The 12,703-nt window shown below is 38.6% G+C and overlaps 1 protein-coding gene across 1 annotated transcript in view; it reads right to left on the reverse strand.

Annotated features, from left to right (window-relative positions):
- JADE1 (jade family PHD finger 1) overlaps positions 1–5,910 on the reverse strand; it is a 47,412-nt gene extending 41,502 nt beyond the window's left edge. Inside the window, exon 1 of the mRNA XM_027899537.1 lies at positions 5,640–5,910. Coding sequence (XP_027755338.1) covers positions 5,640–5,664 — 25 coding nt within the window. The 5' untranslated portion in view covers positions 5,665–5,910. The remainder of the gene's footprint in view (positions 1–5,639) is intronic.
- Between the last annotated feature and the right edge of the window lie 6,793 nt (positions 5,911–12,703).

Raw genomic sequence — 12,703 nt, forward strand, 5'->3', positions numbered from 1 at the left:
TCCTAAAAAGTTGTACTTTACTACAAAAACATCCTCCCCCCGGAGATATTTTTTCACTGTGAAAATCAGACAGTTGGGGTTTGATTCACAGAACAGTCTGAAGCACCTCCAGCTATTAGAGCCTAAGGCTTTGATTCCCTTTTTTTCCACTACATGGAAATAGGAAAATGCACACTTTATCTCTACACTCTCTTGCACTTGCATTGGCATCCAGACCTGTAAAGATACCTGTTGGCATGGCTTCCCATACATCAGCAGCCTAATTAGAAGCAGGTCCACTGATGCCATTCATACTTGTAGGATCAGGGCCTTAGCTTTTTGCCTTTCTTGGGATAGCCATCAGCTGTGATCACCCATGCGACACACCACATCACATTACCTGATAATAATCCCCTTAATGCCAGAGTTACATTCGTACACCCATGGCCTTACCCCTGAGCTTCCAGGGGCATTAATTTTCATTACTGACTGGAGCCTTAGTTGTTCTGTATTATCTAAACAGCATGTGCCTGCTGCTGTGCTGCAGTATAAACCCTAGAACAGGTTAGGTCAGAGTTTTTCCCCCTAGTGGTCTGTAGACCCCCTCAGGACCTCATAAAAAGTGATTAAGATTAGCAAAGCTACTGTCAGTTCTTATTTATTATACACAGGTATGCGCCTCTACTGGATTAAAATTATTGTTTTACTTTAAATAGTTTTAAATAATGTTATTAATTGTAAAAGACTGAAAAATCGTAAGAAATGCTACTTGTCCCGCTTTTCTGAATTCTTTCCAAGAAATTCAGAACAAGCTTCTGAGAAAAGCTTAAATGGGAACATGCTTTAATTTCTCAGGAGGAATAATAGAAACTTTTCTGTCTCAAGCTCTTCAGATTTGAGGCAATATTTTTGTTTTTCTGTAATTAGCTTTCCTTTGTATATACAGCCAAGTTCAGGCTACACCTCGTATTTGAGGAAATATTTCTCTTGGAAGCCATAAATTTAAGAACATAATGTTTTCAGAACGGTAGACTGTGTTTTAGAAGCTAGAGACTACCTAAATTACTGTAAAAAACTCCCCAAATGGGAGTCTTCTGTGCTGTACAAGCAGCTAAGCCCAGTCCTTACCAGAAGGTAACACAACTGCAACAAAGATGCTATTTTCTCTCTGAGTACATTATCTCACAGAGACTCATCTGGAATAATGCACTATGTTTTAAAAGGAAATACTGAAAAATTGAAGTGCTAGTAGCTGGAAGAATAACTTTGGAAGTTAGTGGAAAATGAAAAGGAAAGGTTACATCCTGCACTACTTCGACACTACATGTATGAAGCTGTATACCAATATAGCTGTGGCCAAACAGAAGAGAACATAGCAGAGCATACCAGAGTAAGCTACTGGCACCATTAATATGAAAGAGTGCTACAAAAAATGGATTTACCTATAATCTACACAAAGCAATGAGTTGTTCACCGCAGAATCAGCTTTAGCAGCTCAAGACACCGTTATGACTTCAGCCTGAAAATGCCAGCAGCAAGCACCAGGATGGACTGTGTGAGTGATCCTCACCTGCTTCTCTACAACCTCTGTGCTCAGGTTAACCTTGCCAGAGCAGGCAGGCTGCCAACAGGGATGGTAAAAGCAAGCCACTCAGGGCAAAGAAAGAAATCTTAATTCTGCATTAAACATCTGACCACGGCCTGACTTTAAAGATTAGAAACCAAACCAGTGTGACAAAACCTCACAGCTGTCTTCTGCTATCTGCACTGGCTAAAAGTAGAAGTTTGGGCATCAGCCTTCATCTCTAATAGGTATTTACTCTCTCAGCAAAGCAGGCATTTTTGTTAGGATAAATAATGTCATTAGGCTCTGCGCCTCGCTCACTTATCTTTATATTAGTATTAGCACTCCTTCCAGGAACACTCAGGGAATATGCATCAGGCTTAGAGTTAGGCTTTGTGCTAACACACAACACTTCTTGTGCCTTCTTGAAGATGCTTCATCAGATATAGTCACTCATATATTAATTTTTTTGTATTATTTTTTGATTAGTTTTTTAGTGTCTCTCTCTTGAATGTTACTTTCTAGTAGATGCACAAAGCCAAGGAAAGAATATGTGGCTTTTTAGCACTTTTTTCCAGCTTTTTTTCCTTCCAGGTGGAAATCTGTTGCTGCAGTAGTGTCTGATAAAATATTTTTACTTCTTTCTTTCTTCCTTTTTTTTTTTTTTTTTAAATTTGATAGTACTCCTTTTACAGTTGGAATCTTTTCCACTAATTCTTGCAGTCTCTGCACATGAAGATGTAGCGTATGAAGTTGAGTTTCTCCCCACTGTTAAATTTAGCCCAAGTATCACTTAATAGTGTTCTTTTGCTCTTTTGGCTCCAGCTTCTTCTCATTTTTTTATTTTGAAGATCATAAAATTGCAGAGAAGAACAGCACAGATCCAAACCAGCACTGTCAACACTAGCTTGTACCTAATCTTCAAGAGACCTTTCACATTTCCTCTGAGAAATGTTTTGTAGAGCAGAGTGATAAGACAGATGCACAGCTGGGCCAAATCCTGTGGAGGTCTGTTTTGTCTCTAGCTGGTCTACTCACACAAGCAAGAGGGAAAAAAAAAAAAGATTTTTGACTCATGCTTATGGAAATCTATACCACTTACAAGTTACGTAAGTGCATTATTTTTAACTCCTGCAGAAATAAAACTTGCTCACACGGCTTATGTATGGACCATAGAGGAACACAGTTGTCACAGTTTTGTCTAACCCAAATACATCATTTACACAGCACGGCACCTGACCACTTCACAGAATTATGCACAAAAAAACCCCCACTGATTGGTGCTCTGGCTTTTTTGTCCTTCTCCTTATCTACAACCACTCAAATCTGCTGTGCCTGGATTAGGGAGGTCAAAAAGACTAAGCTCGGGTAGTATGTTATTTCCTGTGACTCTGAAGCTGAGGTTTACAGCTACTAGAATTGCTTATTCATAGGCCACACACCAAAGATGTGATTACTCCTGGGCTCACAGTCCTTATTCTTCTGGTTTATAGTTCCTCTGGTTTACTGAAAAGTAGTTGGGAGAGATTACTAACTGGGTGTATAAGCCAGTACCCCAGTAAGCAGAAACTGTGCCATTAAGGGATGAGGATGGAGAGAGGTGAAAATGAAACCTTAGAGCTGAGCTTTATATTTGACAGGCTATCAAACAGGGCTTGAGACAGAGACCAGTGTAGTCTTTTTAGCGACAAAACTTAAGAAGTAGAGATTATAATATTAATTTTATCTGTGGGTAGGCAGGGGCATTGCAAAGGTTATATCTTTCACAAGTCACATGTTAAGTCAGCATTAAAACCAAGAATAGAAACCCAAAGTAATACCTCTCAGTCCAAGGTTTCTAATGATTAAACTATATCCTCTCCTTTGGCCTCGTCTATAGAACATAACACAGTACAAAGTGTACCTCCATGACATTTTGCAGATAGAAATCTTAAAATATATTTGCAAGTCAGATACAGTCATTGCACAGATACGCAACTGCTGACACAGTACGTTCACCTGGAAAGGAAACGGGAACAGATGTGCCCAATAGGTAAAATTTATTAGATTCCAAAACCTAAAAGGACAGTTTACTGAAATCAAACGTTTCCAAATTAATGTAATTGAAAAGTGGAAACTGACAGGAAATCAGTAGAACAAGAACCTCAAGGCAACAACTAGAAGCAGGCACTTAGTTACCTTGCAGGTCTGCAAGTTAAGCTGGATGCAGCTGATGCATCACCTTGAAGGGAAATAACACAGTTTTGTACAGGATGAGTGAAGTAATCAGCAGGCAAGGTAATGGCCTAAGTGCAGGAAGAATGAACTGGAAAAACCTCAGGCAAGTGAGAGTTTAGCAGCAAGAGATCAAATCTCAGCTGAAGTATCTACGCGTGCCTAGCTGGCAGCTCATCAAGCAACATTACACCCACTAATCTAAATGAACTCCAATATTAAATTGTGTTTGTGCAGGCAGAAATCACGTAGTGAAGGAAAGGTGCTGTGACAAGACTTGTGGAAGAGTTCAAAAGGATCTGATTACAGATTTTCCGATTGCAGAGTGCGGGCTGATGGCTGGTTGCTAAAAGTGGAGTAGTGGTACCACTTTATTGGGGAAGTGCAACAAAAATCAATTTCTTTTTTCAGTAACAACCTAGTGCCAAAATTACTTAAAAAAAAATAAATTTGCAACTTCAACTCTGGATCTTTAGGGGTCAGAAATAGATTAAATTGAAATGAAAAAAAAAAAATCAGCTGTTGAAATTGCTCTGAGCAGTTTGTGATAACATTTCTAGAAATGATCTAGAAAGATCAGAAACCTTGGAAGGAACTTCCCACATGGTCCTTTTAGACTCCATTTGGTACTTGATGGAATTGCCCCAGAGTTGATTCTGTTTGTGGTCTCTCCTGGGACATCTTCCAAATGCAATGACTCACAGTTCATTGAATTGAAACCTCTTTCCAGACCATGAAACAGAGGTCTGCCACAAGGTCCAAGAAATCCTACACCCTCCACAGCAAAAACCAAACCTAGAACAATTAGCCAGAAGTTACAATGCAGAGGAGATAACTCTGTCCTCAATAGGTATAACCCCTTTTCCTCACTTTCCAGGCTTCCTTCCTAGGGGATGTATCAATCACAATTTTGACAAAGGGCATATTGTCCTGAAACCCACATCAAATATTAGTAATTTCACTCAATAATACACAGGTGTAAGGCACCAAGGGTGTAAAGAAGCCATCACTACTAAATAAAGGAAATATTAGTCAAATAGGTGACTGTTGTTTACTTCAGCTATATTACTTTTCCAATTTTATGTTCTATAAATTAAATTATTCAGTGTTTAACAAGTAGGAAAAATGATTGAGAAAACTAAATGTCATCTTCTTGTGGCAGTTTTGATTGCTGAGCTTTTCTACAGGTTTCACTGTGTAAATAAACACAAAAACCAGTTTAGAAAGTTTTAATCAATATAAATGTTATAAAAGCTGTCTCCTGTACCTCCATTTTATCATTGTATATATGCAGAGGTTCAACAGTACCAAACAGGACTCAGAGGCTCAGAATACCCAGCACAAAAGAATGTTTACACAATAGGGGAAAGCTGAGCCCTTACCTAACCTCCCTCTACCTCTCACCCCCAAAAAAGGCAGGGGGGGCTATTGGCATAAAAAGGGCAGTTTATCCCATATATTCATTGCAGCAAATGGGCTGACTGTCCTCTGTCTGTCTGGCATTAACACATACCCAAATCAACACAGTTCACACTGTAAATGCTTCCCTTTGCTAAGAGTTTATCAGAAAAACATGCCCAGTAAAGAATCCATCAACACAAGAAAAGCCTCAATACCCTTATCAGGTAGAGAATTATTATCTCTTTTGCAAATAAGACATTGAGACAGAATTGTAAAGAGATACAAATAAAAAAATGCTCCTGACAAAGCAAAGAGATTGGGATTCATTATTCAGCCCTAACAAAATACAGCAGAATGATTCTTCAGTGCTGTTGGAAACATACACAATACAAAAGGTCAGCTACCCTTAACACTGCATCTGCACACTGGATGTGTCTAACCCCAAATTTCTGCTTCAGCCTCTATGAGAATAGTGAGTTACAGGAGGTGGCACAGTTCTTGCACATGAAGATGTTCAGAGGCAGAACCCCAAGCAGCTGCACGGTGAATTTTCAGGGCACATAAAGCAAATGCTCAGGATGTCAACAGCCCTTGAGACATTTCATACCATTTATATCAGTAATTCTGAAGTTACTTTTTTTTTTTTTTTTTTTTAGTGGACAAAGGAGTTTATTGCTTATTTGGAAGTTGCAGCTTATTTGCTCGAAGCTGAGACTGCCACAGTTATATTTGACAAAGCACACAGGGAAGAACGAAGAAAAGTTGGAAATCAGATCATTACTCTGGCTCCTGTGAACTTTGCTTCACTAAGCAAAAAAAAAAAAAAAAACCCTGCAGCAAACAAAATAGTCTCTGACCTTCCAGAACAACATTAAAGAAAAGAAAAAAAAAAAAAGTCTGATCTGCTTATGTGGGCAGATTTTGGCACAGGGTAAACACCCATGTTTGCTCCTCAAATTGCACAAGTCAGAAAAGATTCTCTCTCTCTTTCATCTAGGACATGCTTTTAAACAATCACACATTTATGTTTCTTTGACAATCTGAGGCAGGTTAGTTTCTTCATGTGGAAGAGCAAGTACTGGGGCGAAGTAAATGTGCCATCTGACTGTAACCCAGTGTCTTTAAGGGAGAAACAGGCACATCCTGCGGTGAAGACACAAATCCTTCTGTAAGTGCCAAACCCGCAGTTCCAGTCTACTCAGCTTCTCAAACATTCAGCCAGCCAGAGCAGCATCTCTGCCCTCAGCCAAGCTAAAGGTGAGCCTGCAGCGTCTCAGAACTCTTCTGGGAAAGGGCCTGACTACTTAAGGAAGCCAGGCAGAGTCTCCAGCCACAGCACAGATGGGGAAAAAAGAGTTTACAGAAGATAAGTTCAGGAAAACCTGATAGAGCACCAGAGCCAGGGCAGCCAGTGCCGTGCCAGAGTACATCGTGTCCTGGCACTCTGCTGGGGTGCTTTGGATCAATAATATGTGCAGTAAAGCACATATTGACTGATTGGCTGGACAGGCCCACAGAGGGAGCAAAGGAATTTTTCGTCTCCCAACATGTTGATGTTGGAGCCTAGAGCCATGATTTGGCCCTACCCTTACAAGTTTATCTTTTCCAAGAGCTGCTCCTCTGGATTCTTTGGGGTCTATCTCTTTTAAGAAAATTAAACATCCTTCATAACTACCTTAATAAAATGTTAGGGTTATGGTGCACTCAGTAGTGCCTGACACGTGGCTCAGAGATCGTAGTTAGCTTGTTTGCAGGAGTTTGATCTCAGTGAAGGAAATTAGGGACGGCAAAAAGGTCCCAAACCTTGGGCAAGGTAATGAGAGCCCAAGATCACTGACTGTGTGAGCCCTGTCAGTTCGTGTGAAGGAAATGAATAAGTATTGAAAATACTATCTCCAGTGAAGGAGTCCCACTGACTGACTAAGATGCTTATCCTTCAGAATGCAATTAACATCACCTGGTTAAATGTTTTAAATCCTTTTTAAAAGCTGCCAAAGATACACTAGAATGTTGAGTTCTGTATTTTTCCCATGGAAAAATAAGAGTCCAGAAAATGAAGCTAAAACATACACATAAAATCCTTTGCTGCTCCGTACAAACCTGCATGCTGTGTTTTCACAAGGATCTCAGAGTCTGGAGGTCTCCAAAGCCCAGCTAAGGAACAATGACACTGATAATTGTCTTACTTTACAAATTGCTTCCATGTACTTACAGTTGGTAAGCAACCACTGAAACCAAAAGCGTGAGTTGAAAGTCTCTTTTCCCTGGGAATGAGTGTTTATGCCACTAACTTCTGTGGAGCTAGGATTTTTCCCAAGCCTACGTTTTACAGTTACAGAGAATTCTACGTAGCCATTGTCATTCTATCTGCATGATATTTCTTAATAAACTGACGTGTCAAACACATCATACCCTGATTGAAAACCACCATCTCAACCTAAACATCCAACAGGTTTAAAAGCTGGGTGTCATTTCCAGCAAATGTACCAAATGAAATCCCACTTAACGAGGTTTTTACTTATCCCAGCCCTGTTCACACTTCACAGCAGAAAAATGGACACATTCAACACTCTGAAAACTTGGGCCAAGTCTGAGAACATTAGGCACAAGCGGAAAATGTGCTAGGTTACCAAGACCGGGTTCAAAGGACTTTGATGCCCAAGGCTAAAAATGTAGTTCAGCAAATTCTTGCGCATTTGTCTGGTTCTGGCATCGTCTAAACTTACTTAGTTCCTCCCTGCCTGGTTATTACATTCCTCGAAGATCTACAGCTCTGATTTTCTTGGCATGATCTAAACTGCCTTAGTTTGCACAATGAGGTCATGGCTTCAGTATGAGCCCAGCAAAGCCAGATGTGATGGTCAAAGGCTACCTATGGGTTAGATGCTTCCACTTTCTCCTGGCTGAATTGCACAACACGGTGCTGCAGAGCCAAAGGGACTGCTCGTTCTCATCCCACTTCCTGACTCTTGTCATGTGCTCTCTTGCACAACGTCTCAACTTTGACAAAAGGGATGGAGAATGCACATTTCAGCCCAAGTTTTGGGCTAAATAGTTATATTTCATATCTTTGTGCTTTGTTCTGACTACATGACTTTTTAAAAACAGCAGTAAATAATCTCTTAATGCTTGACTCCTATTTTAAAACAACACATTTTTTAAGTCTGAGAATTGCATAAGACTTGCTAAATATGCTACAGACATAGACCACCAGTTAAAATATCATCACTTTTTTGGACTTCAAGCTCTATTAACAATACCACTGTGTTCCCTGTTGAGAAATCATTGTTTCACATGGAGGAAAATCTCCTGCATATTTGGCTGCAGCTTCAAAAATAAACAAATAATCCACTTTCTAAGAGCTTTGGCAGGTGGAACAAGTTAAAATAGGGGACAATTACTGAGACAGTCAAGACCCCAAGCTCCAAATGGGGCTCATCCACTAAAGTCCGATCTAATTGCCATTTTGACTGGACTTGATCCTAAAGGTCTTTTCCAACCCTAATGATTCTGTGGTTAAGCTTGTAAGTTTGTTACGCTGCTTGACAGCGACAACAAACTACAGGAATTTCCTTTTGCAAAAAACAAACTTGCCTTTTTTTTTTCTTCACGCTAAGGGTACGTCACTTATCTCTTGGGTACAGATGACACTAAGAACCACGTGCCTGGACTCCAGCTAAATTATCAGTTTCCTTTAAATAGCTGGAGGGAAGAAAAACAACAAGAATGCTGTATAGGGAAGTAAGAAGGATTGGTCTTGAGCCTAATTTCGAACATTTTTTTCAGTTTAGCCTCCAAATTTTGTTTTTACACATTTTCACATACCAAAAAAATTATCATTTGTGCAGGCAGACTCAGTTGCTGCATGTGTAGCTGCCCAGACTGCACACAATGTGGGCACAGCACCTGCTGCACTAAAGCTCTCTGTAGATAACTAGACAGCTATTCAGTCCAAGCATTTTAAATTATCTCCACCCTTTAGGAGACCACTTTTTGCCTTTGTTGAAAATACTTTTTTTAGTTGTCCACGTGGATTCAGGTCCTATTTGTGATCGGAACTTCACAGCCCAATTCACAGCAGGTAGTACCAAAAGCATTCTAAGATTTCTACAGCAAAATGTAATGACTTCATTTTAATAGGTAAACACGATGAGTTCCACAAACGACTCCTGAGGCACTAGAGATCATTAGTCCCACAGAGAAAGAACCAGTGTCCCACAGTATCAAATTGTTTATCACTAATTTACAGAGACTGAATCCACAAATACATTTCTATCACTTTGCAGTTGCTTAATTAATGACATATATTGAGCAAATTAAACTGAAGGATGCAGTGAGTACTCCCAGGGCAACCAACAGCTATGTTAACCAGCAATTTGCTGCTTTTCCATTCAGAAGCCCTCCCAATTTTCTTTTAGTGGAAAAGAGGATCATACAAGGATGAAAGCTGTAATCTCACTAGTCCAGCAGAAATCAAAAGAAACTTCTATTGCATTGAAATTAGTGAAATAACCCCAACACAAGAACTTTATAAACACGTGCAGGAGTGAACAACTTCCTTAACACGTGTTCAGTCCTTGAACCATGTTATCCCTGTTGTGTGCACACACATATTTTGTGTCAAACAGACAACAGAACCTATTGAGTCAAATATCACCACAGTCAGTTTATTTAAAATGAATACCCACTTTTGTTAATTTTAAAAAATACTGATTTTTCATGATAATCCAAAATCATCCTATAAAAATAATTACTGATTATTCTGGAGCTCTATTTAGATTTTGAAAAATATAATTTTGGCATTCCTTTTCCTTGTAGTACAAGGGCACAGGACATTTGAGGAGAACGGGACATGTCATCTGTCTTCACACACATTAAAAACAACCAACCAACCAACACCAAAAAAACCCAAGCCAAAACAAAAAAAAACCATCAAACAAAAACCAACCAACCTACCTACCCAAACCGAAAAGAACATACATGAAGGACAATTCCACAGCTATTTTGTAGTAAATGATAAACCACAAAGTGTCCCTTAGTGGCTCTGCAGGATGTATGATCCAGAGTTTGGAGTGTCCTCATTTCCTAACACTTTTTTTCCTTTTTTTTTTCCTAATCTATGGAAGAACTGCTGACTGCTACATTTCATAGGGAGAGGCAACTTTATTCTTTGCTAGTTTAGGTGGCAGCATAATTCTTCTTGTCTAGTATTAAAGTAGCAGTTCTGAAAGGAAAAAGACATAAAATGCATCTCCCCATCTTTTTTAACCCAAATTTTGAGATGTAATTTTTAGAATCTTCTTGGAATACTCTGTGAAATATTAAATGTGCCCCATGATTACAAGGTCAAAGCCCTTCTTCTATTTTATTGATACCAGCCTTTGTACTTTGAATTAAAGGTCAAATGAATCAAACAACTTAAATCTGACACAACTGAAAGGAAACCAGAATATTTGAACTCTTTCACTCCATATCCTCCAGACCTTTATAGTGGTTTTACTTTCATGTCCAAATCTCTGCCATGATTACGCTAAATCTTTCTTTAATGAACAAAAAGTCCTCTGATAAACAGCTAAGAAAGTAAATGAACTGAAGAATTCCATTGATACAGACCATAGCAATAACATTTTCAGGAGAAGATGACTTGTTACATATATCAAGCTCCAACCATCTAGGAAAACAATCTGCGGTTTGGTTTCTTACTTCAAAGCAGGAGCTGGCTATAATTTTTTATATATATTTTTATAGATATTTTCTTTTTCCTGGAAAATGTACTAGCTTAAACCCAAAATCTGGTGAGCCATCCCTTCCTTTGAATAGATAATTAAAGCACAACAGCATTTAATCAATATATGTATAATCTACATGGTCAAAGTAGATAGCACTTGTCACCACAAATCACAGGCTAGATCTGTCTCCCAGAACACAAACTATATGTTCCCCTAAAGGTTACTCTGCTTCAGTCAGAGTAAAAGTTTCCTCATCAAAACTCTTCTATTCATTGGGGAGAACCTGTCTTGAGCCTTTTCTTTCATTTTAATGCTTCTTATTTCCTCTCCTCCTGTTCCTCCTGGATATTCTATATGTTGTTTGCATTCCTGGCAGCTGTTCCTCCCAGCAGCTGCCGTGACACTTGGACTCTGTGGACCACTCAAAAGCATCCCACTGGTGGTCCCCTGGGTACTAAATGCAGCACAGTTAGTTAAGCAAAAGCACTCCCTTTTTGGAGCAATTTTTTTGGTCAGGAACTCTCCTGATAAGTCTGACCATTCATCATTGATCCCCACTTAACTGAAGGGATATTACAAATCAGTGTAATTAAACTGGAATTCTGACATACTGAGCCACTGCCATCTAAATTGAACCCAGGCCCATGGACCTAGGCATAGTAAAGATATTAATACTATTTGGATACCAACACTTGTATTTTTTAATGCCGATTTCCATATCTATCTAAAGGCATTGGTACCTACTGATAAGTACAGTTATCAGTACCTCTTGATTTGGAAACCAGATTTTAGTATTAGTAGCATCAAAACCTATTTCAATATGAATTTTGATACCAATAGGTACGTGAAGAGTATGGTACCTATTCAAAGGAATCAATAACTTTTAATATCAATAGCTGTCAAAGCTAATCTCAATATTGGTAGGCATCCATAGATATCAATTTCAGGATTTATTTTTATATCATTAGGCATTGATACTCAGTGATATCAAAAGGTAGGAATTGATACCTATCAATTTCTATACTGATTATGAAATCAATTGGCATCAATAGACATTGACAAGCATGAAAATCTCTCCATTTCAAGAGCTACTGATTTTAGTAGTGATCTATACCTATTGATTTTGATACTTATTTTGATATCAGTAGGGATCTCTATTGATATTGATACTTTCATTAGCAATACTCCATAATATCTATATTTTTTAATGCTTACTGAGAGGTAGGTACTGGTAGACTGATTTAGATAAGCATTGATACATATCAATACCTATCAATATTGATACCTTTTGATAGACAGAGAGACTTACTATAGGAGTCATCACTAAGGTATCAATACCAATTGATAAGCGTAAATACCTATGAATTTTGATACCAATTTACTTTTATACCTGTCAATATCAATCAGTTTAAATAACTGGGCATATTAAGGGGCATCAATTCATATGGATGTTTATATACTGGTCAAAGAGCCACATGAACTTTTTGATGTGTAGGTTATAGGTGATATTATTTGGTATGGAGCTTGTTCTCTTCTGTTGTGCCTCCTGGAGCAAAATATTGAAGAAAATGCATAATAGGTATGCAAAATCCACTCTCAGGAGTCACTGAGTGTGTGCAAAAATCACAGTCACAGATGCAGGGGTCATTTGTTAATAACTGATTATTGATATTTAGACAGAGGACAAATATGTAACAGTCTTGTTATTTCCTTATTTCCAGGAATTCTGAGTACTTGCATATTGCTCAAATTAATTGGGTTTTCTTGGAGAAAGAAACCTTTAAAACAGGCAAATATCCCTTAAGCATCTCTCCAG

Source organism: Empidonax traillii, unplaced genomic scaffold (assembly GCF_003031625.1).
Source record: "Empidonax traillii isolate 1590-97213 ecotype Southwest subspecies unplaced genomic scaffold, ASM303162v1 scaffold675:size783547, whole genome shotgun sequence".
NCBI lineage: Eukaryota > Metazoa > Chordata > Aves > Passeriformes > Tyrannidae > Empidonax > Empidonax traillii.